Source organism: Puma concolor, chromosome E3 (assembly GCF_028749965.1).
Source record: "Puma concolor isolate L17-30 chromosome E3, mPumCon1.1.hap2, whole genome shotgun sequence".
In the NCBI taxonomy this organism is placed as follows: domain Eukaryota; kingdom Metazoa; phylum Chordata; class Mammalia; order Carnivora; family Felidae; genus Puma; species Puma concolor.
Window position 1 is genome coordinate 37,320,800 of NC_141682.1, and position 26,652 is coordinate 37,347,451.

General features: G+C 39.6%; 1 protein-coding gene and 1 pseudogene across 24 annotated transcripts in view; both read right to left on the reverse strand.

The window, feature by feature from the left end:
• Window positions 1–26,652, reverse strand: part of RBFOX1 (RNA binding fox-1 homolog 1) — a 2,073,113-nt gene that overhangs the window by 1,067,905 nt on the left and 978,556 nt on the right. Inside the window, exon 1 of one of the 24 annotated variants that reach the window (XM_086691392.1) lies at window positions 12,824–13,193. The exons of 22 other annotated variants lie outside the window; for them this stretch is intronic. In XM_086691392.1, coding sequence (XP_086547518.1) covers window positions 12,824–12,868 — 45 coding nt within the window. In that variant the 5' untranslated portion in view covers window positions 12,869–13,193. Of the gene's footprint in view, window positions 1–12,823; window positions 13,194–26,652 lie in introns of those variants that run through there. One more of the 24 variants, XM_086691391.1, reaches the window with a different exon arrangement.
• Window positions 17,664–18,125, reverse strand: LOC112853162 (large ribosomal subunit protein eL33 pseudogene; annotated as a pseudogene).

A 26,652-nucleotide genomic window follows, 5' to 3' on the forward strand; every position in this document is an offset into this window, starting at 1 on the left:
AGGTAGCTGAGAACTCAAGGCAAGTCTGTGGAGGACATCAAGCTCGATGTTACATTTTAAATCTGCTTACTTTTGACCCGCCTGTCCCAGCTAACATCACCTTGGGAAGTCCCCATCAGACAGCACTGAACAAGCTTCTGTCTACCTAGTGTCAGTTACAGAACACAGTGGCTAAGCAGCTGTTTATGGACTTAGCCTGCCTGTGGCCAGATCCAAGGTCTACCGAGCATGAGCTGTGCAGTCTTGGCTAAATTGCTTTACCATTTCTAGCACTTCTAGTTCATCTGTACAATGAAGACAAGGACCACCCCTGCCACATAAGATGCTTGGGAGGCTTAAATAAGCCAGTTAATGTACAGCGTCTCCCCTAGTGCTTGTCAGATACTCAGGGCATTTTAGCTGTGATGTTTTTTCCCCAAGAGCATCAGGGCCTTAGCTTGGAGGCATTTGCTTTGATTTTCTGAGCTCAGTTCAGCAAGGGGCAATGTGATGTAGCAACAGTTTTAGGTAACCGCGCCTCAACTGATATGTTCCAAGTGGGCAGTCAAATTGATTCCCATCTGAGCATTTCTATATTAGCAAGACCGCAACATAGCTATTAAAAGTTAGGGACTGAGGAACAGCTCTAGCTGTTTAGAAACACAATCTAGCTATTCCAGAGACATGCACGCCTAGCACACAGCAGGCTCCCAATCCACTTGTTCAAATGAATAGCAAAAAGTCAAATGAAGCACAGGAAGAACAGATGAAATAAAGTTCCAAAAATTAAATAATACCACTATTTCCTGTCAAATAGATCTCTGCCACCATTTACATTGCTGATCTAGTCCGAGTTTATGAGACAGAAAAAAAGGAACATTTGCAATTTATAAACGCCAATTTATAAACACCAGTGCTGGAGGCTGTGCCTTCCAAATTCCCCTGGCCATTTTCTACAAGACACCCTAGAGTAGCACATATCTTTCTTGTTAACATTTCATGGAATCTTTCCATAAACATACGCTTGTTCTTGTCTTCAACATTTTGTCCTGTCACTGCAACAGATGGCTTTACACTGGAGCATATGAAAATATTAAATACTTTATAAGCCTGGTGGAAATATGAAATGCCTTTGGAGGAACGAATAGCTCCATGATTAATGTAAAGCAGCCATGCAAGATTCTGTTAGAAATAGGTACCTCTGTGTTGTGTTGTTGAATAGACATGGTCACCATCAATTCCACATCTTCAATGAAGGTAGACAAATGACAAGGGGCTCAGTTTGCCATACGACAGATTTGGGGCATGCCGAAAGGCAGAACATACTGCCTGTGAAATAGTGCAGTGTGTAACCAAGGGAGAGTTGTGAAATCTACCTCTTGGGAGATCTAAAAGCCAGAAGAAGCCTCCATCTGGCTGAGATGGTCAAATAAAGTAAGCTTAAAGACAGAGAATTGAATTAAAGGGCAGTGAAGTCAGCCAGCTGATTGTTCTACAGACCCAATTCCAGTTCTTCTTTCTTTTCAGAGCCATCCTGAGAGATGTTTCCGCAAACAAATGAGAGTGGCCATCTCAGCGGACCCAGAGGTATGACCAATACCTGTGATCTGTGAATGAGGTTCAAATCATGGGAGTAGTGGTTAAGGTGATGGCTTCTCAAGACAGACTGCCTAAATGCACTGGTTGTATCATCTTGGCAAGTTACTCAAGCATTCTGTGCCTGATTCTTCATCTGTAAGTGGGGATAATAAGAGCGTGTACATCATGAGGCTGTTGTGAGGACAAATGAGTTAGCATACACAACAGGCTTAGAATACAGACGGGCATATGGTGGATGCTACATAAATGCTGGCTATTCTCTATATTTAGTGCTGTGTTTATGTAGAAATAAACATTAAGATGTGGGTAAGATTTTATGTTTTTCCTTTTATTGGTTTGTGTGCAACTGGCATTGACTTCCAACGGGAGCAACATATTAATGTTTTCCATAATGTTCATGAATCAAAAATCACCAAAGCCTGCTCCTGGGCATTTATCCCAGAGACATGAAACTTGTGCTCACAAAAACCTGTACAGAAATGTTCATAGCGACTTTGTCTGTAATAGCCAAACACATCCCAGATGTCTTTCAACAGGTGAATGATTAAAGAGCTGTGGCACATGCATACCATGGAATACTACTGAGCAATAATTTAAAAAAAAACACCAAATGATTGATACAAACCATAACTCAGATAGAACTCTAAGAAATTATGATGAGCAGATACGTCAATCCCAAGAAGTTAAATACTGTGTGATTCCATTTGCCAACATTTCGGAATGACAGAATTTTAGAAAGTGAGGACAGATTAGTTGTTGACAGGGTTTAGGGATGGAGGTTAGGGGTCCTTATAATGGAAGTGATCTCTGTCTTATCTGTGATGGTGGATTCATCAGCCCACACATGTGATAAAGTTGTGTAGAACTAAATACACACACACAAATGAGTGCAAATATATCTGGGGGGATCTGAATAAGATCAGTGGATAGCAGCAATGCCAAAATCTTGGATGTAATGTGATTCTATGGTTTTGAGAAATAATACTCTCGGGGGAAACTAGGTAAAGTGTATAAGAGATCTGTCTGTATTATATCTTATGACGTCAGGTGAATCTACAATTTTCTTGATAAAAGTTTCAATTAAAAACACTGCCAAAGCCTACATGAAGGTGAAGAATGAGTGTTGTTAATCCACTTAGGGGACAACCAGCCTCCTTCCTGTATTTTCTGGCATTAAGTTAACACCACTTTTTAAGAATCACCCTGAATCTCTGTAGACAAATCACAAAAGTATTTAACAAATTTAAAAAATATTGTCTAATGATGCATAAATTATACTGATTCCTTCTAGGTTTGATATATTCAGTTGGTGTGTTTACAGGAATTGAGGTCTGCTGAGTGAAGTACACAGGTTTCTGAAGCAATCTGAACAGCGCCTGCCTTTCTCTGAAGTGTTTTATTATTCCGAGTCGGGCCTGCTGAATCTCCCAAGGTATGAAGTTCAGTTCGAGATAAAAATATTTTATCTGCCCTTACAGCAAATTGAAAGGCTATATAAAGGGTTTTGTTATTGCAGTGTTTTCATAAATATATAGTAAACATCTTTCACAGTGGGAAATTCAGCACAAAATACAATTTTCATACACAGCCATTCATGTGGCTTGCACAGGAAGATGAAATGACCCAGAGATGAATAAAAAAATAATAGTATACAACTTTTAGCAGCCCACAGTCCCTGACAGACACGCGCAGCTGGAAGGATAAGGATCATGATTTTGCAGTACCTCCGATGAATGACAAGTGTCTGCAGCATCAGGGGAATTTTGTTCTCCTGTGTGGCCAAACCATTACGGTTAACAGTTAGCTTTATCATTTTCAGAAATTGCCAACAGCCAACCACATCGTTTCAGAACACACATCAACCCAAAATCTTAACCAGGACACGATTTTAAATCAACCCAGTTTTAGGTTTCTTTACCTCCTTTTCTAAGTCTCTCTTAAGCACATTTTCAAAGCAATTTGGGCTATGTTCTAACATACAATACCAATGTTGATATCTAAGGTGATCTCTATCCACTTGGGGGTGAGGGACTGACCATAGGTGGTTCGACAAATGGAAGCTCTCTTTTTTTTTTTTTTTTTGTTCTATAAACTAAATACTTTTTTTTATTATCAAAATAGTGCCTGCTTGTTGAAAAGAAAAAGGAATAAAGGTTAAATTTTTTTAACAGTTTCATCGAGGTATAACGGATATACAAAAACTTGCACACATTTAATGCATATAATTTGATGAGTTTGGATGCAGGCCTGAATCTACCCATGATTCCATCACCATAATCAAGGTAATAAACACATCCATCGTCTCCAAAAGTTTCCTTCTGTCCAGTGTGCGTGTGCGCACGTTTGTGTGTGTGTATAGGACAGTTAACATGAGATCTGCCTTCTTAACAAATTTTTCAGCACACAATGCTATGTTTACTCCAGGCACCATGTTGCACAGCAGGCCTCTATAACTTATCTGTCTTGAATCATCCTGAAAGCAATTTCTCTGTGTCTCCCCTACTCCCCTCTTAGTCACATGCCACAGTAACCACTGAGGTGGCCACCCTCTGCAGTCCCTTAGTTACCTTTTGCAATTTTGCCATGTGTATAAAGAGTTTGCATATGTGTGTTAATTTTCTAACAAAGTTTTCCTAACACATTTCTGCAGTTTGGACTCTTGTAAACTTCCCACAGCTCAGCCACTGCTTCAGGACATCCAATCCCATACTGTTAGACACCTAATTTCTTCCAGTTTTTCTTCCTGCTGCACACTATGCTGTAGTCAACCAACATGCATCTTTGCAAACTTGAGCAATTACATAAATCCTGGAGGTGGAAACACCGGATTAAAACTTACTTTTTTATATATATATATAAACATTTCCAAATTGTCTTCCACAAAAGAATGAATGATTCCACAGTCTCTTCAACAGTGTATAAAAAGCCTGTTTCATCATATTAGTTTCTAATCTGATCTAAGAAATGTTTATATATATAAATGAAACTTTTACATATGTACATATGTGAACATATATTGTATCCTTGCTGGTATTTACATTTATTTTTCTAAAAACTATATTCATGTTCTTTGCCAATTTTCATTCTGTGTCATTAGTCAGTCGGTCTATCTATCATTTGATTATCAAGCCTTCTACTTACTAGCTGTTGGTAAACCTAGAAGAAAAATCATCTCAAGACTGAGTCTTCCCTGATGAAAAATGAGTATAAAGAACGCTCTGCCTCATAAAAGTACTGAGAGGAGTCAATTCAGTAGTGTATATTCAGAAGTTAACACAGTGGATAGCTCATTGCAAACACTCAGTAGACAGTATCTGTACTAATGATAATAATAATGCATAATTCTATGTATTGAGCAGTTAGTTAGTGCATTGCAACAAAGCTGGCCTTCTTTTCCCATCAGCAGCAAAGGTTGAAGCCTGAACTACTTATAACATTGAGGTAACCTTTATATTTTAGTTCCTTGGGGAAATGTGATAATAGAGACTCAGCCAAAACTCATTTTCCCTTTGCTGGACACATTCTTTTTAATGGCACACAAAGTTTATCACTGGTTGTCTCTATGTTTAAGTAGATTCACACTAAATGTGCAAATATGCTAGAAACCAATTCCATTAAATATGGAATTAAAATGGCCATTTTAAATCCAATTTCCTTTTTTTATTCAACTAAGTGAAATATATGTATTTTAGCACAACAGACTAATGGACAATACTTACAGAATTTTATTGGGTACCCTTAGCTATGTGAGTTTATTCCCCCTTATTTACCATTGAACAATAAATTCTGGTTCAATCTTAAACCACTTCCTGAACCAACACTTAGATGGAATAGGTATTCCACAAAAGCCAATTCAACGAACTGTATTAAAAAAGGAAATTTGACGATAATGGATCCAACAATGGTCTTTTGACAGTTCTGAAATGGGATTCACTCTGCTTTCTCTGTGTAAATGTGAGTTCACTGGGCCTGAAATACTTAAGAACAACCACAGTGGTTTCTACTTCCAGTTCAGTTCCCATAATGTCCCTGGGTTGGGGGAGGGTGGCTCAAGAGCCCCTTTCCATGGCTTTGGCAAGGCTGGACGGCCACACCATAGCCGTTCAAGGGCAGTGGCCATTCCCTTCTTGTAGGAAGGAATCTGTGGCTCCCCTTGTGTAGAATGCAATCCATTCTTGTGGTTCAGCATCTTTGAGCTTTCTGTGGGGCAATGCATAGTGAGCTATGTATCAACACTGAAGTCATGTGAAGTCTGGGTTAGAAGTCTGAGGAGGCAGCTGGCAGGGAACTACTGTCTGTCAGATAGGTGGGTGGTTCCTGCTGCCACCACCTCCTCTTCGTCCAATATTTTGTATTCAAGATGTAAGATGTTTTCTATTAAAGTACAAACCCATGCATACCCTTGATAAGAATTCTTTTTAAATACAAATTCTTCCATGTATTCATTCATTCAACTGAAATCTATTAAGGTTCTCTATGCCCATCTTGGTTTTCTGCCCATCCAGGTACCCATGTTTAATAGCAGACTTGCAAGATCTTTTCTTCTCGTGACACAGAATGAAGGTGTGTCAAACTGGCATTTCTATTTAAAAATCTACTCAGGGGCACCCGGGTGCCTCAGTCAGTTAAGTGTCTGACTTTGGCTCAGGTCATGACCTCACAGCTCATGACTTTGAGCCCCACATCAGGCTCTGTGCAGACAGCTCAGAACCCGGAGCCTGCTTCGGATTCCGTGTCTCCCTCGCTCTCTGCCCCTCCCCTGCTCAAAAATAAATAAACGTTAATTTTTTTTAAAGCTACTCAAATTGTTTTTCTCTTCATCAGTTTTACTACATACTGGATAGTCAGCAGAGCATGGGATTGGCTTGGTTGTTTCCATGGTCTTAATGAGGGAGAATAAACGGATTGACTTTAGCACGATCAAGCTGGGAATCAACGTGCCCACGTCCACTTGGTTACGACCACATTTGGCTCCCTACAAAACTTTTAAAGCACCAGGAAACCAAAGAGTTAAGTTTCTTGAAGACCCCTTAGGGGATGCAGTTGAACAAATTTTATTTTTCTAATACCACTATTAAATAGAAAATAGAGCAAAGATAATCCATCCTGTAAATTATGCCCTTCTGAATGCTACTGTTTTCCTTCGGCGATTTTTCTTGTTGGAGGTGGTCATGTAAAGAGAACCTCATAAGTCTTCCTGATCCCCGTTCAGGGTACGTTTACAAGGAGTTAAGTACAAAACAGAGCTGTGGGCATTATCATTCACTCTCAATTAAAAATGGTTAAGTTACTTTACTTAATCCAACACCCCCAGAATGAAACTGAAAATGTCTTTTTTTTCAAAACTCAGGTGAAGATGTGCCTACACAAGCATGCTTCTGCACATCTACAAATTGAAATGATTAAAGAGCATGGCAAGACAGGAGCACAGACTGCAGAGTTAATATCCCAGCTCTGCCACTTAAAAGCTGTGTGACCTTGGGCAAATTATCCAACTTCTCCGGACTGTAGTTCTCTCCTCCGTAAAAAGTAGTTAAGAACAGTATCAACCCCTTAGGCTTAGTGTAAGGATTACATTAATTAATATTTTTAAACATTTACAACAGTGCTTTCCACATATGAAACACTACTTAAGTGCTTATCAAATAAATAAGCAAATAAGCCTCTGAGCCAAACCTTGAACGATAAGGAGAAAATAATGGTGTCTGAGTGCTGAGGAGGAACAAGGAAAGTTCTTACAACGACTGGCGCAGAACTCATTTTTTGATGGTGCATTTCTATTGACAGCAGTACCCTAGGAAGAAATTTCATTTTTCAGCACTCGTAAGAGGTAACACTGAGTAAATTGGGGAAAAGTAGGTACTTTAATCACAATGACCCACATCATATTTATAAAGAAAGATGTTCAGAGTAGGCAGCAGTAAAATTTTAAAGTCAAATTTAAGACAATATGGACCTTCTGATTTTGCATTATGATCCCATTCACAGTATCCAACTGGAGATTTCAAACGTTTAATAACTGAAATTCATGTACCTTATCCAGTCTCTTGAAAAATCAGACCATGTACATATTAGTCACAGCATCACTGATATCGCCTAGGACAGGATTTCTCAGTCACCACTGCTGGTGTTATGGGCTGGAAAATTCTTTGTTGTTTTGTCCTGTGCATCCTAGGATGTTCAGCACGATCCCTGGTGTCTACCCAGTAGATGCCAGGAGCACCCCCGGTCCCAATTATGACAACCCAAAATGTCTACAGTATGTTACCAAGCATCCTTATTGTAGTGCGGGGAGTGAGAAAATCGCTCATCGTTGAGAACTACCTGCCTATGGCATCTGTTGACTACCCATTTTGTGTATCTTTCTAAATTCACATTAATAAATTTCAACGGTATCTTGGTATATTGGAGTCAGAAAAATATGGAATCTAATCTCTTACTCTAATTATAACAAGTCTTGAAGATTGCTTCTCCATCTCTAAATTAGGCATACAGACACGTACCTTGCAGAGTTAAGAACCAGAGAAAACATGCTGAAGCTCTCAGTCCAATGCCTGACACACAGAGGCAGTGAGTGCCCAGGCAGACATCAGCATTGTATCCTTATTCCTATTACTGCTGATATATTAACACATCACCATCTTCATCATCCTCGTCATTATAATAAAACAGAAAGCCTCTATTGCAACATTCAAATAATTATAATAGGTACAACGGGTACTCTCATCTTGTTAGCCGAATAAGCAACTGATTTTCTTAAAAGTAGAGATTTCAATTGAACAACAAAGAAATCCATCCCCGGGTAGCAAATGCAGATGCAGAATTATCATGAAGAGAAAAAGAAAGGCTGGCAGAGGCCTTGCTAATAGATAGAGGTTCTCTTTCCAAAGCAAACACCAGGTGTAGAGGCCAACTTGACTCACTTGGCTGTTGCTGGTTTTCTGTACTGGACGGACAATGCAAGGCAAAAGTATTGGAGCTTCTCGATTGTCTATGTCTGTGCACATATAGTCTCTGTGTGATCAAAGTGTATCAAGGCAGCTTAGAAAATTCAACCAACTTACCAAAAACTGCAGTAATTTCAATGTGGCTCATTGGGAGTACTAATTACTCTGTAAGTAAAAAGACCCATTGGAAAGAACAGTGAGCTTTGGCTAATTAGATCAACATGAATAGAGAATTCAGACTTTACTTCTGTTCAAGCAGAGAAAAAGTAATAAACATAACCACTCTTGCATCATTAAAAAAAATCACTGCTACCCTTGGAACAGGGATATACTATTTCTACTGTAATTATATCATTTCTCAAAAAGCCTTTCCTGGCCTTCATGACATTGGAAGTAGCTGAAAGATTACTCACCACCGATTAATGTTAGGGAACTAACGACTGTTCTCGCTTTTCCTTTAAACTCAACTGAAATAATTTCACAAGAACTTGCAAATACAAAATTGTGTTAAGAATGTCCAATTGGTCCTATTTACATTTGCTACATCAAAGTATTCAGACATCATAAGTAAATGTGAAATGGGGGCCTTCCAATACCTTATAGGTTATGCAAACACCTAACCAGAAAGAACACTTTGAAATTTTTATGGAGCAGGAAAAATTGGAAGTGTATTAATCTAGGCAGTGAAATTGGGCTTTTTGTCATGTTTAATTGCTTGAATTCATAACCTAGTTTTGCTGAATCAAAAACGCGTTGCTATAGCTGACACAAGCTGTTTCAGCTTTTTGGGCAAGTGCGCGCGCGCACACACACACACACACACACACACACACACACACACACCACAACTTTTCATGAAAACTTTAAATCTATTAATAAAAAAGCACTCCTGAAAACTGTTTGGAACACTGCAGCTAGTGAATAATTAAATACAAAGGTTTCCAAGCTGAACCCTACATGTTACAAGCTGACTTTTAAAGAATTACTTATTTTTTTTTAGTACCATGCAAACAGAGGGAGGGGGCAGCATAAGCATCAGATAGGCAAGACTGCTATTTTGTTATGTGATTTAATTCAAATAAATTAAAATGCATGATTAGAAAATTCCTGATGCCCTTATTTGCTCTTGTTTACTATTGCTTATAATACATGCAAACGCTCAACTCTGCATAAAAATGAAGGAAAACAAACAGAAGGACAAAGACTTCTACCCATAAATATATAAAGACCTAATGTATTATAACATCCTGGAGTTTTCAGATCTGTAACAAAATAAAGTTGGAACTGCAAAAAACTGCTTTTCTCCCTATTTATTTTTACATTGGTTGAAAAACCAGTACAAGATGAGGATTCAGGTCTCCTAAAAGGAATTGCGTTTTAATTCTTTCAAAGAACTTGTTTCAATCCACTCTGTGACGACTTTGAAACTAACACACATGAAACTGTTAAAAAACAAAATAGCTACAACTAAACGTAAATAGAAGTTTAATAATAATAAAGCCTTATTATTATTTCATAAAAAATCCTTCCTCTTTTGGATCACATTCCATTTCTCTGGTACTGCAAACTCAACTGAAATTCTAATATAAAAATTGTAAATTTTGCAGAAAACAAGACCAAAATGATCTTTCACTGGACATTGTAAATAGCTATTTAGTTCGAGAATGACCCATCCAACCAGGTTCTCTGTTATCAAACAAAAAATGACAAGGGATATGTACGGATTCTCATAATCTCAAAATATGACTATTTATTGTCCAAATCTTACAGTTGTAATTTGGAAGAAGGCAATTGCAGCAAAAATTCCTTTACACGAAATCTCCTTCAACTTTTGTGTCACACTCATGGAGAGAGAGAAAAAAAAATTGGAAAGAAAAATAAACTTATTTTTGTGATACTTAAAGCTAGCCCGTAAGTGAAGACTGATGGTTGTTTCTCCCAAGTCCAAGTAAATACAGATTAAAATGAATCCAGCTTCTAAAATTAAGACAGGTAATAGAGAAAACAGAAGTTTGAGGGATAAGGTTATAGTAGACAAACATAAAAATATGCTCAGCCCAATAAAGTTATAACAAGCAAAGTGCAATGTTGTAAAAATCCATCACTTGGTGATAAGAGAGAAAAGATCCAGCTCTTTTCATGTAACATAGGCATCCTCCAGAGTCAGTTTGCTTGGTTAAAATCAAATGACAAGAAAAGTTTGAATATTCACTTTTATTTACAAGATTAGGGTACAGCAGATTGCCTGGTATTAATTAGTTCTTGTATATGAACGGAGAATACAAAAAAAGAAAAAGAAAATCAGGTTCCAATCAATTATCCCTTAGGGTACAAAACATTTGTTACAATAAAAATGCAGTAGTAGAAGATATCTGGAAAGCTTTCTGTGTTCTACGTACAAAAATAAAGACAGATGGAAAGAAATACAGGTGGATAGAGAGAGAAGGGGGATGGAAGGGGGGGGGAAGATGGAAGAAAAGAGAGGAGGGAGGAGAGAGCAAGGGAGAAAAAGAGAGAAAGAAGGAAGCAGGTAAGCAAGGGAGAAAAGAAACCTTTGCCCATAGGTAATACTTCCCTCCAACTGTTCACAGAAGCAATTTTCTCTTCATAATCTATGAGTATTCTAATATAGAGGAAGCACTGGCATGTGTGGAGGGTGTGAGTGGGCAGATAAGAGTTGAAAAACCTGCTTTCTGTATGAAAATCATGAATGCTGCCCGAATTCCCCATGAAAGCCAGCTGTCACTGATTGACTGTAGTTTACTTACTTGAAGAACAACCCTCTTAAAACTTAATCACAGCAAAGGCAAGTTAGCCCATTTCACAAACACATTTACACTCATGGCCTTTGGATTTCCAAAGATACATTTTGATCAAAAATAGGGAATCACAGCGGAGAAAGACTTTATAGTCTTAAACCAGTTCACCACCCAGCTACCCAAATAAAGAGGATTACACAATCATTTTTGATGGCCTCCGTTATAGACTGCGTTCATTTCTGTGTGACCAAAATTAAAACCATATGAACAGTGAGTAAATTATGAGATATCTAAAGATACTCAGAAAGGGACTCTTTCAGGAAGTAATTTAATGAACCATTCCTACTAAGATGATTTTGCTAACAAAACTTTTGGATTCAGAATTCTCCTGGGGTCCTTCCTAAGTACGGGGGAGGCACTGATCTTTTGTCAACAGAAATTAGTAAAACCACCAGTTTCACAGTAATCTGGAAATAATGGCTGAGGGATGGGCTGAGATTGAGCCTCCCAGGTGATCCTCCTAGGCCGATAAATGTCGTAGGCAACACTTTGCATATACATATATATATATATATATATATATATATATATATATATACACACACACACACATACATGTATATATACATATATGTGTGTGTGTGTGTGTGTGTGTATATATATATATATATATACACATATACCAATACTGTCAATGTAATTTCTCTTCTCTGGGCATCAGGCAAAGCAGAGGAGATAAGGACAGAGCAACCAGCACGGTAGACATGTTTACACAAACATGCAATACATATTCCCACACACGCACACACATGCCCCATCGGAACGTGAGCGTGCCAACTTTCCAAAGGCACGGCCCATCTGGCCAGTCATTTCGTAAACCTCCCATTTAAAGAACCGCGCAGCTCTTGCAAAACCCCTGCGAGCCTATTGGGACTTTTACGGGCTTTCTTACAAACGCTTATTCATCTCTAGAAATAAAGTTAAACGGAGCCAATGAGAATGGGCAATGAAGTTCCCCACTAACTTCTCCCGTCAGTAAAGAAAATCGATTCATCTCCGGGCTCCCCTGTAGCCACAAACGCCCCTCGCCCTCTCCGGGCGTCCCGCGCCCCCGGGTGCGCCCGGGGCGAGCCGTGACCCACCCTCCGAGGTCCCCGGGCTGGCCTCACGTACCGGGTCTCACTCACGCGCTGCAAATGCATCCGCAGCCTCCCATCGCCGCTTTGGTTTACCCGGATTCCTGCCGCCGCCAAGTCCCTATTCTAATCAGCAGCCCCGAGGCGCACACGCCGCCACCCTCTCGGCGTGAACGTTGGACAGCGGCTGACGGCGGCTCCTCTGCCACAGGCAGCCAAAAATGTCAGTTTGCACACTCCTCCCCCCTGTCGCCCGCCCCCGTCCCCTTCCCTCTACCACCCCCTCCCGCGAGTCAGTGGGCTTCAGGAAGCCTCTGCAGAAGCAGCTTTCTCTCCATCCCTCGCTCTCCCTCTCGGCCTCTCCTTCCCTGATGGTGTTCAGAGCCCTCTTCTCTCGCCTTACCTGAAGGGCATCTCCCACGACTGCAATTAGCTGCCAAGATTTCATTGTCGGCTGCAAAGTGCCTCCTGTTTCCTCCCTGGGAGAACACGGGAGAAGTCCGAGGCAACAGCAAACGGCAGCCACGTGCTAGCAATGTAAATGACTCCAGTCATCCGTCGTGCGCGCCGTGCCTGCGCTCGCCCTGGCTGCCTGACACCACCGCCAGCAGGTGCAGAACGCGCCGGGAGAGAGCGAGCGAGCGGCCGGAGCAAGGAGGCATTCAACGCGGAGAAGCGCACAGAGGGAGGCCACCAAGGTGCCGGGGACGCTGCCGCGTCTGAGCCCGGCTTCCAGGGCGGCCCCGGCCTGGGCGCCAAAACACTCGCCAAATTGGACGCCCAGTGTTTTTGCAAAGTCTTGCAGCCCAGGAAAGGCGGTGGGTGCTGAGGCTGCGTGGGTCCCGCCTCCTCGCTCCGAGGCACTTGCAAAGCGCCGAGCTGGCGGCAGTATCTCGCCGCTCGCCCTCCCTCTCCCTCTCCTGCACGTGTCCCTTCCCTTGTTCTTTCAAGCATTAAATATGTACCACATGACAGAATAGGGCACCTTGCACGGTCCTCCGAGTCCACACTTGACAACCAATTTTAACTCACGAGCAGTGAAATGTCTAAAGGCAGGATATAAGCACTTCCAATTACTTACACTACTCCTGCATTATTCAAAATGTCCACGGGACAGTATTTATGACTTCCAATATGCTACTCCACATATAAATACTAGTAAAGGATGGAAAACCCCATCACTCCCTTCCCCCCTACACTGTTGATAGGCTTTCCTCAGTGTTTCCTCCAAGATACGATTACACTTTTCCACTAGTTAAAACTTTGTGGCCTCAAATCTTCTTACACATTAACTGCTAAATGAGAATGCTCTAAAATTTGACCCTGCTTTGAGGAGGAAATATCTACCATGTCCTGTTGAACTTTAGAGATCACCTGTGAAAAGGTATTTACCTTGATTATGGCATCAAAGTAAATGTCCCCAAAATCCACAAAGATCTGTGACTTTGTTTGTTTACTTACTTACTTACTTACTTACTTATTTAAATGGGAATGAGTTACACCAGGCTCTGGCTATTCCCAGTCTGAATATTGCATTGGTTAGAGACCAATCAACTAGATGGGGGAAGTCAGTCTTTTGGACGTAGGAGAATTAGATTTTTTTTCTATTTCTTTATAGTCAGAACTGCAAGCTATGTACGCTAATAGGGCCTTGCTTCTTCAAGCACTCAACAGTTGACTAGAATGGAACTAAATATGGAAGAAAAGTGTATATATAGACTATATTCAATTAGCAGTGAAATATTCATTGGATTCCTGTGCCGTCTTCTTGGTTATTTTAGTTACAGGCCTTGTGCACAAGTGATTAGGATTTTATATGTCGGTAAGCAAATTTTAAAATGCTAATACATCTTTCAAGTATTTATTTGCACATTTATTACAGCCCCATATCTTGAGGCAATATTTCCAGGGTTTTTTTTGGAACATGCCAAGTCCTTCCATAACCATCAACCACCTGTGTCACACCAGTAACAAAATGAGAAGAGTTTTTTTTTCCTTCTATGCATTAAGATTGTTTTAAATATTGCATTAATACAGGGTCTAACTTGTTCCTTATGGAGTTAAGGAAAGTTGGTGCATGTTTTCTCTGTCTGCCTTCGGTGGGGGCAGTGGCATTTAAAGGATGCTAAGATGGCATTAGGTAGACCTTCCTTTCCCAGTGATGGTTCAGTACAGAGTACACTAAATTCTCTGATGATTTAAGTTAAAGTCTAGTATATGCACATATCAGCTCTGGGGTCAATGGCATTGGGTAAAGTGGCAAAATGTTTCTAGATTTTAGCTTAACCAGAACCCCGTGTAATTACAGAGATGCACAAAATAAAGCAGCAGTATTGCAGCAGAAACTGGCATTCTCAGGGGAATCATTTGATTCACAAATCAGCTCACAAAAGCGAGGTTATTCGAAGTTAGGGATGGTGGGGGTGGCGGATGGAAAGATAGCAAACCCTAATTACAACCCCATTGTCCCCGTGTTCCCTGGCACATATGGCCATTTAATCACGGAGTGTGACAACCTTGGCAGATGTTGCCAAACCTGGTTATTGATATAAATTGCTATTCTCATGTGTAAGTGCCCGAGCAGAGACCTAAAACAATGTCCGTGCTCACCCAAAGGGAAATAAAAGGCCACACGAGCATCTGTGGCAACAAGACGATACAGAGCTAAGGTGGGTCCCTTGCTCCGTCCAAAGGAGAATAGCAATGAATGAAATCTCCAAACCAAGGAGACAAAGCCTCCCTGTGGGAATGTCAACTGGTATCGTCACTCCAGAAACCAATTTACTGGTAGCTATTAAAACGGAAAATGTACACAGGCTATAGCCAAGCAGTTCGACTTCTCTGCCCTAACAAAACATGTATAAGCTGTGTTCATGAATATACCTCCACCACTGCTTGTTACAAGGGAAAAAATGGCAAATACCTACCGGCATAAAAAATGCAATATATCCTGCGATGGAATACTATATAGCAGTGAAAAATGACTAAAGTGTGAATAATCCATAGCTATACAGACACAAATATGTATAAAGATGAAGAGACCGACTCATACTACAAAGAAAAACTATATATACATCTTTTCAGTCAAAATTTCACTGAGACAAAAATGCAAGTTTTAAATGATTCATACACTACGGGACTATTTATGAAATAAAATGCAAAAATGAGGTAATAGTATAGATTTTCTGCAGTTATATAAATATTTATGGATGTATAGAAAACGATCCAGATTCAGCCTCTGCCTGTTTACACACAGCTCACAAGCTCATCTTTAAAAAAATACTTCAAAGGTGAAAAAGAAAAAAAAAGGAACAGGAATATATAAGGACACCTGGGTGGATCAGTGGGTTAAGCATGTGACTCTTGAATTTGGCTCGGGTCATGATCTCACACTTTGTGAGATTGAGCCCCACATCAGGCTCTGTACTATTGGCACAGAGCCTCCTTGGGATTCTCTCTCTACTTCTCCCTCTGCCCTTCCCCCATTCATGTATGCACTCTCTCTCTCTCTCTCTCTCTCTCTCTCTCTCTCTCTCTCTCTCAAAATAAATAAACAAACTTAAAAAAAAGAACAGGAATATATGAAAAATATTTCAGATTTCAATGTCCCCGAAAGAAGTTCTCCTGGAAAACAACTATACCCATTTGTTAATACATTGTGACTACTGAGCTGAGTATTTATGACAGAGACCAAATGGTCCACAAAGCCTAAAATATTTACTATCTTGCCTCTTACAGAAAAAGTTTCCCAACTTCTCATCTAGAAGAATGGGCCCCAAATTCCTAATAGTGTTTAGAAAGGAGAAAGGCACTGCTGTTGATGGAGGAGGTTGAGAACTTAGTTTTCCTTTAAAAGAACATTGATATATAAAAGGTCATATATGAGCTTTATGTACACAAACCCTTTAAAGGGTACACACACACACACACACACACACACACACCCCTTTTTAATAAAGTCTGTATGTGTATAAAACCTTAAAAATATGTATTTATTTAAATATACATATGTATACACACACATACACATAGCCTTTTTGATTATAAAGGGAATGTGTGCACCACTTTTAAAGTGTGTGTGTCTGTGTACATGTGTGTGTGTCTACACACATATATTTATATGCACCTACCTGGAAGAAAACATTCAAAATTGGTTGTTCTTGGGGGTGGAAATGAAGATGCTTATTATAGTCTTCTTTGTTATTTCACGTTTTTGTCAATTTCCCCAACAGATGTAAATGAAAGAAAATGGTGGATGCCCCTGGCCATGTGAGCTGTGACAATTGCCACCATGCCAATGTGTTTTTCTCCCTCAGAAACTGCCTTTTCTCTTTAACTGTTGAATGATAAGACCTTCAAAAACACATCAAGGTTTAGCTCACACTAACCTAACATTTCTGGAAGACTCCAGTATCTAATTGCTTCTTCACAGGAAAACAAAAATTTAAGCTTCAATGCACTAAAGATTTTTATAAAAATCAATCTTACCCTTGAAGTAAAATGCGACATAGATTACCCTTCTGCTGTAAGTTATGGTAATGACCTACTGAGATATGCCTCACAATACAGTAATACTGCTTCTTTACCAGTTTGAAAATATTTTCCTATAGAAAAGCACAAAGCATGTTCTATCTGAAAAATAAACTAAAATAAAATTACATAGCAACCACATTGGTGCTTTGTAGGATTAGAGCAGCTGGACCTAATGATTTTCTTCGTCCTGACATCTAATAATCCAGTTGCATCAGGAAAGGTGAGCTTAATGAAGCATATTCAGATGAGAGCGCATACGATTTATGGTGGGCTTGTTGTGGTTATATTCCTAAATGGATCCCATTAGCTCTACATTGGTTGCTGGTAAATGGCCACATTTCCTAATAGACAAAAGCATGAATCACCTGGGCATATTTTAGACGTGTGCTCTACAGAATGGTCCACCTTACAACCTTAAACTAGGAGCAGGTGAATGACCTTCTTTAATGAAGCTTTGCCGACTTTCTTTGAGCAAGACACAGAATTATTACAAAGGAACATTCATTCTACCTCCTCAGAATTTAGCATGTACACTTAACCTTATACTTGAGATGGCATACATCAAGCACACCACTGAGAGGATGTTTTAAATAGAGTTACAACAAACCAGTATTGTTTCAATCCTTTTTATACAATTATGAAATTGTAAAACCATTATGTTGTTGTTTTGTTTTTGTTTTTGTTTCTTTTTACAGATCTACACCTTTATTTACTTTCCAGTAAGTTTAAATCCTTGAGGGATATAGCCTAACATGGATTCTGTGGTCAGTGGCTTTGGCGGGAAAGTTGTTTTGGAATTTGGCACAAACCATGCCACTGTTTCCATGAGCACGAGTAACTTTTCTCTAGATTACTCTGGTTTTGTTCGGTTTGCCACCAGGAGTCACTGTGTCATTCTTTGCTTTGTACACATAAGCACTTCTCTTGCCTAGACAGAATTCATTTTCATCTCGGGCATAAATACCTTCAATTTTAAGAAGAGCCGTGTATTCCCTCTAGTTCCGGAGACCCCACTAATAGCCAGCAAAAATGACCTTGGACCACAGCCTTCCAGACTTCTCGGTTGTTTTAGGAGTTCTGATCTCAGCAACCTTGCTCCCAAGCTTCAGCACCTCATATGTGTTTATTGTGGAAATTTGAGAAAATTTGGAAAAGCATAAGAAAAAAGTCACTCATTATTTATCACCCAGAAAGCCACATGTAACATTGCAAATCTGTCCCTTCGAAGATTTTTCATTGCATATGTGACTAAAAACTCAGAAGCACAGAATAGACATTTTACCATATAAGCTCATTTTTCTACTTTGCAATGTATCATGAACCTTTTCTGCTGTAAAAAAAAAAAAAAAAAAAAAAAAAAAAAAAAGATAACATCAATTTTGGTATGCCACTATAAGAATACACAATTTCTATTAAATAATACCAACACGTACATTCTTGGTGTTAAATAACACCAACATGAACATTCTTATCCATAATGTTATGAGCTTGTCTCTCCCTGTTATTCAGGATAAATAAATATTTGGAAGTAAAAGTGGTCAGTCAAAATGTGGGCACCATTTTTAAAATCTTAGATCTAAAGAACCAGAATCCTGGAATGTTCTATTAATCAGTAACAGGATAAAAGAGAACCTATTTCACCCCGGGAACAGTTTTGGGCCAACTATTTCTTCTTTCAATAACCATCTCCCTGGCTTTGGCTAGGTTCCTCTCCCATCCACCTGCCCCAATTGGGCCTCCACACCATTGCATGCTAAATTAGCATAAAACAGCTCAAACATAGAAAACAAAGGTGGTAATGGGGAGCAATTTAAATCTAAGCTTATTTAACCTAAGTGGCTAGTGGCTGCCCATTTTGTCTTAATTGCCTTTTAAACTAAAATCAATGTTAAATTACCTGAACAACAGTTTCTGCACAACTGCAAACTGAAAATTCTTTAAGTGCCTCCTCAAAAGCCTTTGGCTCTTATTTGGCGGACAGACAGGAAAAAAGTCTCTTTCTTCTTTACTGTGCTCTAGCTTTTGACTATGGGATATGATTCAAGGATGCACTCTCTCAAAAACAGTCACCACGTCAACTTTAGGATGAACTACTCCTTGACATGAGGTATTCAAAATGAAGTCTGGATAATGGAATTGGAATAACAGTCCTTCCTTCTTTCCTTCCTTTCCTCTCATCATTGGGGAGAGACTGAATATACAAATGGAAAACAACCAAACCACATATACGAATAGAACTCAGACCTATGATTGGCAGTATCCCGCCCAGGAAACCAGCCTGCTCTCCACAAATCATACTGGTAGCACATCAGACCACTTCTGACTTCTAATCTCTGGTGATCAGTTCAGGAAGCCAAAACAAAAAGGCCTGTAACACGACCAGCTCAGAAAGAGCCACAACTTGATTAGTAATGAACAGCTTTCCTAACTTTTGTACCCACTTCCAACTTAGGGCCAAGGTGTGCAACCAGTCACATGGAATGTCCTGCTTCCACTTGGTGCACCTGCAGCACTCCCACACCAAAAGCCTCCAGTTAGGGCACACCTGAAGCCTTCCTTTTTTTTTTTCAACTATGAAGCTTTCTCACCCTATTGCCTGATGTTGAGTCTCTGACAAGTGATGCTGGCTAGCTCCCTTGCTACAGTATGCTTTGAATAAACAGTTCTCATTTGGTTGGTGTTTGTTTATTTCCACAGTGATTACTTGTTTTCAATACTGTGTTAGGTAAACAAGATAGACAAAACCCTAGCCCTCAGGGAGCTTATGTTCTAGTGGGTAAGACAGACAATAAACAAGATAATGACACATTTTAGTAACTGCTATGTAGAAAATAAACCATGCACTGAGATGGGGAGGTAATTGGGGTAGATGCTTTAGATATGATTCTCGGGTTGTTAGGATTTATTATTACTGGTTAAACTTCCTGCTTTTGTTTCCTTCAAATACTCATTGAGCACATGCCACTACTGAGTCACACACACACACACACACACACACACACACACACACACACACACACAAACCACCTCTGTCAGCAAAGAGTCTCGCAGGGTGACGTCTGTTCAGTAATAACCAGAACATGAAGTGGACAAGTAGGCAGGGTCAGAAAGAAGATGCAGGGTATGAGATATGAAGGCTAAGAGACAGCAGGGAAAAGCTTTCAGATACTACAAAGGGTCCTCAGGCCCCAGAGCAGAAGATTGGGGTGGACATGGAAGGGGTTCAACACTACCTACTACAAAATATGGTACTGCGGTGGCATACTGAATATTTGAAGCGGAAAGAATGTGAGTAACAGCAGACGCAGGAAGCACTCTCTGAGCCCCCCATCCACTCTGAAGCAGGTCATAAGATCTCATGGGAGAGGTGCCCTCCCTATCCTTATCTCCAAAGATAGAGGGACACAGAAGGACTTGTTAAGTTCTCCCCAGTTTACCACTTAGCTGCTATCACATTTCCCCATGACTTCCGACTCTTCATCAAACCTAGTATAAAAATGCTCACATTTAACCACTTCTTCAGGTCTTCATTTCCTTATGAAGTCTCCAGTGTCACGTAAAACTTACATTACATAAATCTGTATGCTTTTCTCTTGTTAATCTGTCTTTTGTCGGTCCAATTTACAGAACCTCAGCCAGAAAACCTAAGATGTATACAGGAAAAAGATTTTTTTCTCCCCTGTGTGGGGAGAGGCACACACATTATTACTGGCATTTCTGTATGTTATGCCAGCATGGACACTTTTAAGACAAAAGAGGTTTGCTTTGAGATATCCCTAAATTGTTGCACTACCTTCTTTAGGAAAATTTTCCCAGGGGCAGGGGGTGGCACCTTAATGGATCAATCTGTTGACATCTGACTTCCGCTCAGGTCATAATCTCTCAAAGTTCATGAGTTTGAGCCCCGGGTTGGGCTCTGTGCTTACAGCTGGGAGCCTGGAGCCTACTTTGGATTCTGTGTCTCCCTCTCTCTGCCCCTCCCCTGCTCATGCTCTGTCTCTCTCACTGTGTCGATAATAAATATTAAAAAAACATTTTTTTAAAAACAATAACAATTTGTCCCTTGAATTTCCTAAGTAGGGGATTGCACAGACATTTGGGGAGAACAAAAAGTCATGTGAGATTAGAAATCACTCATTTCCTCAAATCCCCTCACTCCTTAGGTCAGTAGTCTGTCACCCCACAAAAGAAATAAGGAGACAAAACAGGCTCCCAATTCCAATGACTTAATCTTGTCTGAGCCCAGGGCAGAATGACGGTAGAAATCTTACATGCCCGAGAGTTTCCTCTACTCAAGATTTTAAGAAATTAAAAGGCTATTGATGCTATAGGCATGTGTAATGCTCAGCCAACATCTCTCCATGCCATGGCAGAGATGCCAATCATTGCCCCCCACCCTTCAGGGTTTCTTAGAGAACCTTCTCCTCTTGTGACCCCACCTCAACCAATCCCCAGTCCAGGGACCTGGATCAGACACATAATCCTCTCTGGTCAAATCAGAGTCACTCCTTGAGAGACTTCCAGAATTGGAAAAGAGATGGAGTGGTAAGTTTGACAGCTGGACTTGGAAGGCTGGGTGGATTTTCACAGTAGATTCTGATGAGTAGTTAAGAGAAGCAATCTACAGAGAAGTAGAGAAATGCAAAGAGGTGACCTCTAGAAAGAAATGAGAGGAAGAAGGGAGAGACAGATAAGCAGAAGGACTCTGGCCCCAGAGAAAGACAGAGATGGGGAGAGTTGTTGTCTTGGCCACTGAAACCTTTCTTCTTACTTCTGTATTCCTTTCCTTCTCCATGTGCCTCTGACGCAAGCCGACTTCCTGCAAAGTCCCAACCATACTCTCTACCCCTGCTAGAGTGTCTAGACACAGTTAGGGTTGCACAGGACATGGCCAGCCTGCAAAGGAGTCCCCAGATCCCTTTCCTTTTCAGGAAAGCAAAATATCCCAATGCTGTGATGAATAAACCTCTTCCCTGTGTCTCATGATCTTTCATGAAGCATAGCTGTGGTCCAGCCTGTCAGAAATGCAATTTAAAACCTGAGTGCTAAAATAAATACAAATTCTCTGACACTAAAGGTTAGGTTTTGTTAGGCTTTTTTTCCCCCAACTGTAAGCATAAAGATATCTTCCCCTCTAAAAATATCACCAAAAATATAGATAGATTCATTTTTCTAACATTATATATATGAATGCCCAGTGAATTCCATATATGAATTCCAGAATCCTTGTCAGATACAAAGTTGAATAAATCTGTTGAAAAAGGTAAATATAAACAAGTATTATAAAATAACATTATAATTATATTTTATACATTATGTTTATATATTTGAAGCTTAGGCATTATAAGATGTGTGAATATATATTATAATTATAGCTGAGATAAGAGTAAAGTATGCTATGCATCTGCCTGCATAGGAGACATGCATAGGAGGAGCCTTTTTGTTCTGCTTAAGGTCAGAAGGCAGATTTCAAAGAATTCACAAAGGTAGTGATGCTTGAGTTAGGTTTTAAAGGATGCACAGGAGTTCATTTAACATGGTCAGTACAAAATGGCAATCTAACCAGGGGAAGTAACTTATGTAAAGGCACAGAGGCGTGACTGTATGAGCTAATGGCTAGGGTAAAGTGGGCATAGGTCAGATGATAAAGGCCCTGTATGTCATGGCAAGGGGTTTGGACTCCATTTCTCCACAGGGAAAGTGAAACAGGCAGTGGCCAGGAACACCACTCCAGGTAGAATGTGGGAATGGACCACTGGAAGTAGGAAGATCCATTAAGAGACTCTTTTATTACATTTCAGGTCAAAAGATGATGAGTGTTGACACAAATGAAGACATGACAGTGATCATATAATAGGAAGGAAAGATTCAATAAATACTTTAGAAATAGAATTGAAAGGACTCATTGAATGACTAGAAAATATGTAGAGGTGGGATGGCTTTAAAAAACAGAAGAAGGAGGAAGAGGAGAGGAGTAGAGGAGGAGAGAGAGAAAGAGAGGAGAGAGGGAGAGAGGAGAAGGAGAGGAAGAAGAAAAAGAAGAGGCCAAAAAGTCAATGTCAATTTCTAGATTTGTATTTTAAGTTATTGATTGAATGCTGGCACCAGTGACCAATTTCAGGAGCATCTGATAAAGATTTGAGAAAGATAAGAGGCTCATTTTGGCCACTCTCAATTGGGTAAACTTATGGAACCTCCACATGGAGCTATCCAACAGGCAATTGGGCAGATAAAAACTGGGATCCTGGGGAGAGGCTGAAGACCATCTGGAAATCATAAGTGTAAAAGATGGAGCCATGGACACAGAACAGGTGATCTTGGGAAGCAGACACTCTGATATTTGATCTATTAATGCCCAAGGCAACACAAAAGAATACAGGTGCTAATCAAGTCCTAAAGTACATTTGAATAGATGTACACTAGACAGGACTGTGCCATATCTATGCTTTCATATAACAGTATAGTCACTGTTTAATATTTGTGAGTAGTTTACAACTAGTAAGATGACTGAATCCAAGCATTAACAAACTGTTCCTGTAACCACTTGGATCGAATCATGCCCTTTTAAACCTACTCCACCTATTAAGGAAGCATACAAGGGGGCATATTCTTTAAAGCAAACAGCTAGCCCTACCTGGAGGCAGGAATTTGGGCTATCAACAACGTCTAATCAGGTTTCTATATACAAATATTTAAAATGAATGATTATAGAATAATAAATTACTCACTAAGCAAATGTCTGTTTGCCAGGTGCAAAATAGATGATTAATGACTGTTTGCTAACTACAGGACTTACTGTGTGCCAAGTTCAAATAGGAAACAGAGATTTCTTTGGGTCACTTTGCTATGTACAAAGTGAGCTGCGTTGGCATCACATACCCTTATCAATAGTAAGATGAAGTTACTCATCCACCAATAGCTTAGTCCACGTGAGATAAATATAGGAATGTCAAGTCCCTATCCGCTACGCTATAGGTCTTGACAGGCAATGGAGGATTCCTAATTCCCAATGAATGACCCTATGGATATGAGAGCACTCCAGGATGCTGGGATTATTCCTTCTCACTTGTATGCATTCAACTGGAATGTGGGACAGTATGGAAAACAAAAGAAAGGGAAACCAGTGTGAACGCTGACAGCAATCCCATAGGCATCCCAGGCACTGCACAAATCCTGATGAGTGAGTATGAAATAGGAGATGTGAATCTGCTCTTTCCTCCTGAGTTCTAGGCTCTCAGATACCTCAGAGGAGGAGCAGCTCACCTCCCACAGTGTGAATCCCCTTTTTAAAGCCACTTCTTTTCTGCATGGCAGGCATGGCCCCTAAAAGCAAACCAATGCCTCATCTGGTGTTTAATCAAAAAAGAAATCCATTTCATAGCTGGATTAAAATTTGGCTCTGTTGGTCTCCTAAATAGACAACAGGCTGGGCTTTGATTGAGACCTTCTGAATGGACTGTCAATAGCTACAACGGACTCTACTCATGGTTGTATTTTCAGAACTTCACTACCACGTGAGAGGTAACCACTTTATTAGTTACTAGGACTTGATAATGTGGCTCCTGGGTACGATTTTGTTTATTTCCTTTCTACTTTTCATATTTTACCCTGGCCCTTTCTTTTCTCTTTTCTTGCCCCTTTGCTTTCTTTTCTACCAGAATCTCCAATGTCCTCTTGACAAAACCCTGCCATTGACCTCACACAGCCTATGTCCATATTCAGGGTGAGACACACACATTGCATGTTCTATCTATAGTTCTTTTTGCTCATGTATGTAGTAGGAGAGAACCTTTTCAAGGGTAAAAAAATGCCTTAGGCTATTCCTGAATTCTGGGACCTGTGGTCCATGAGAAAAGTTAGACTAAAGAGGAGGGGACAACTAGTGAGCAAAACAAGAAAAATGAGGACACATTTTAAAAATATATGCTGAATATTTTAATGTTTTAACAAAGACACACAAATAAAATGATTTTATTTATCTTTGCAAATGCATAACAAAAAAAGTCATCTAAAGGCTATTTAACAGATGAGAATTTTTGTGGCAAAATAATTTCCCATTAAAACTGTTAATAAAACAGAAGGTACTGTACCAATCACAGTTTGAGTGACAACAATGTGTCAGTCATGATTTCTAGACCTAATTCTGTTTTAAATGTCCCGCTGCAGATGGCAATGTCCTAAACTATAATTGTGCTCTTTACTAAATCATTGCAGGGGTTGTAAAAAAATATTAATTTGTGCATAAAAGGCAGTGTGGTTCAGCAGTGGGACATGACTTTATCAAGCTGTATGATGAATTATAATTCTGAATCTTGCAATTTTGCCAATGTATCTGGGTGACTTACTTTAAATCTTTATTTAGTGAAAAAATAAAAGCTAAACTATATGCCCTTCATAATCAAGAGACATAAGCCACATAGGCTTCCAGGGCTCCCAATCATCCCTATTCCCACCACAGTGTGGGAGACATTGGGCATCTATCTACCTTATGCAATAAATCTACCCTCATGCAGTAAAGAGCTGACTTCAAAGATGTATCTCTTTGCCAAAAAAAACATCATGCCCACCCCCACACATCCCCCATCCCTCAGGCCTGAATACAAATAAACTCTGTTTCTTTGGTATTTCTTTTTTCTTAGCTCTTAAGATACAGAATGCTCTGGCCATCAGATGACCAGTAGAGACATAAGAAAAGAAAAGAAAAGAAAAGAAAAGAAAAGAAAAGAAAAGAAAAGAAAAGAAAAGAAAAGAAAAGAAAAGAAAAGAAAAGAAAAGAAAAAGCTTATTCTGGGATTTTCCTATTAACCCTTTTTTATCATGTTTTTCTGTCTTGACAAAGGTAGAGAGTTTGAACAATCAAACCTAAGAACTATACAGAAAAATAAAAGCCACCATTGGGAGATGTTATAATTACCGCTCTGCAAAATTTCCCTTCTAAATACCACTAACTAATGGCAGAGGAGATCTAAGCCTTATCCATAGAATTCTAGAGCCATAGCTGGAAGAATCCAACGGCATGTAAATGGTGCTTGATGTCTCAGGTTTTCTCTTAAAAATTTATGTGCATGTGCCTTCTCTTACCTATATATTTGTTTGCTTTTAATATAAAAAATAACACCTTCCCTCTGAAAACTTTGAGCAAAATTGATGCTTCAGAAACCAGCTCTATGCACTCTGTGGTTAAGGGTCCCTGTCTCACCAAAATATAGTTCTAGGGGGTATAAATATTGCAGTTTAGGAAACCCAGCTACAATAAAGTCACCTTGCCTGGATATTTATGTACACCATTGTATTTAATAGTAATAAAAATTATTATTATAATAACAATGACAACACTATTAAAAATAAGCACCATGTTAATGTAATTTGAGTTCCTGCTGTTGCCGCAACACTTTACATATAATAATCCATTTAATCCATAATAATTGAAAAGGTGTTCAGCATCACTAATTGCCAGGGAAATAAAAACCACAGTGAGATATCACTGCACACATGTTAGAATGGCCATTATCAAGAAAGAAAGAAAGAAAGAAAGAAAGAAAGAAAGAAAGAAAGAAAGAAAGAAAGAAGAGAAGAAAAGAAAAGAAAAAAGAAAAAGGAGGAAGGAAGGAAAGAAGGAGGAAAGTGTTGGTGAGGATGTGGAGAAAAAGGCACTCTTGTACACTGTTGGTGGCAATATAAACTAGTGCACCCACTATG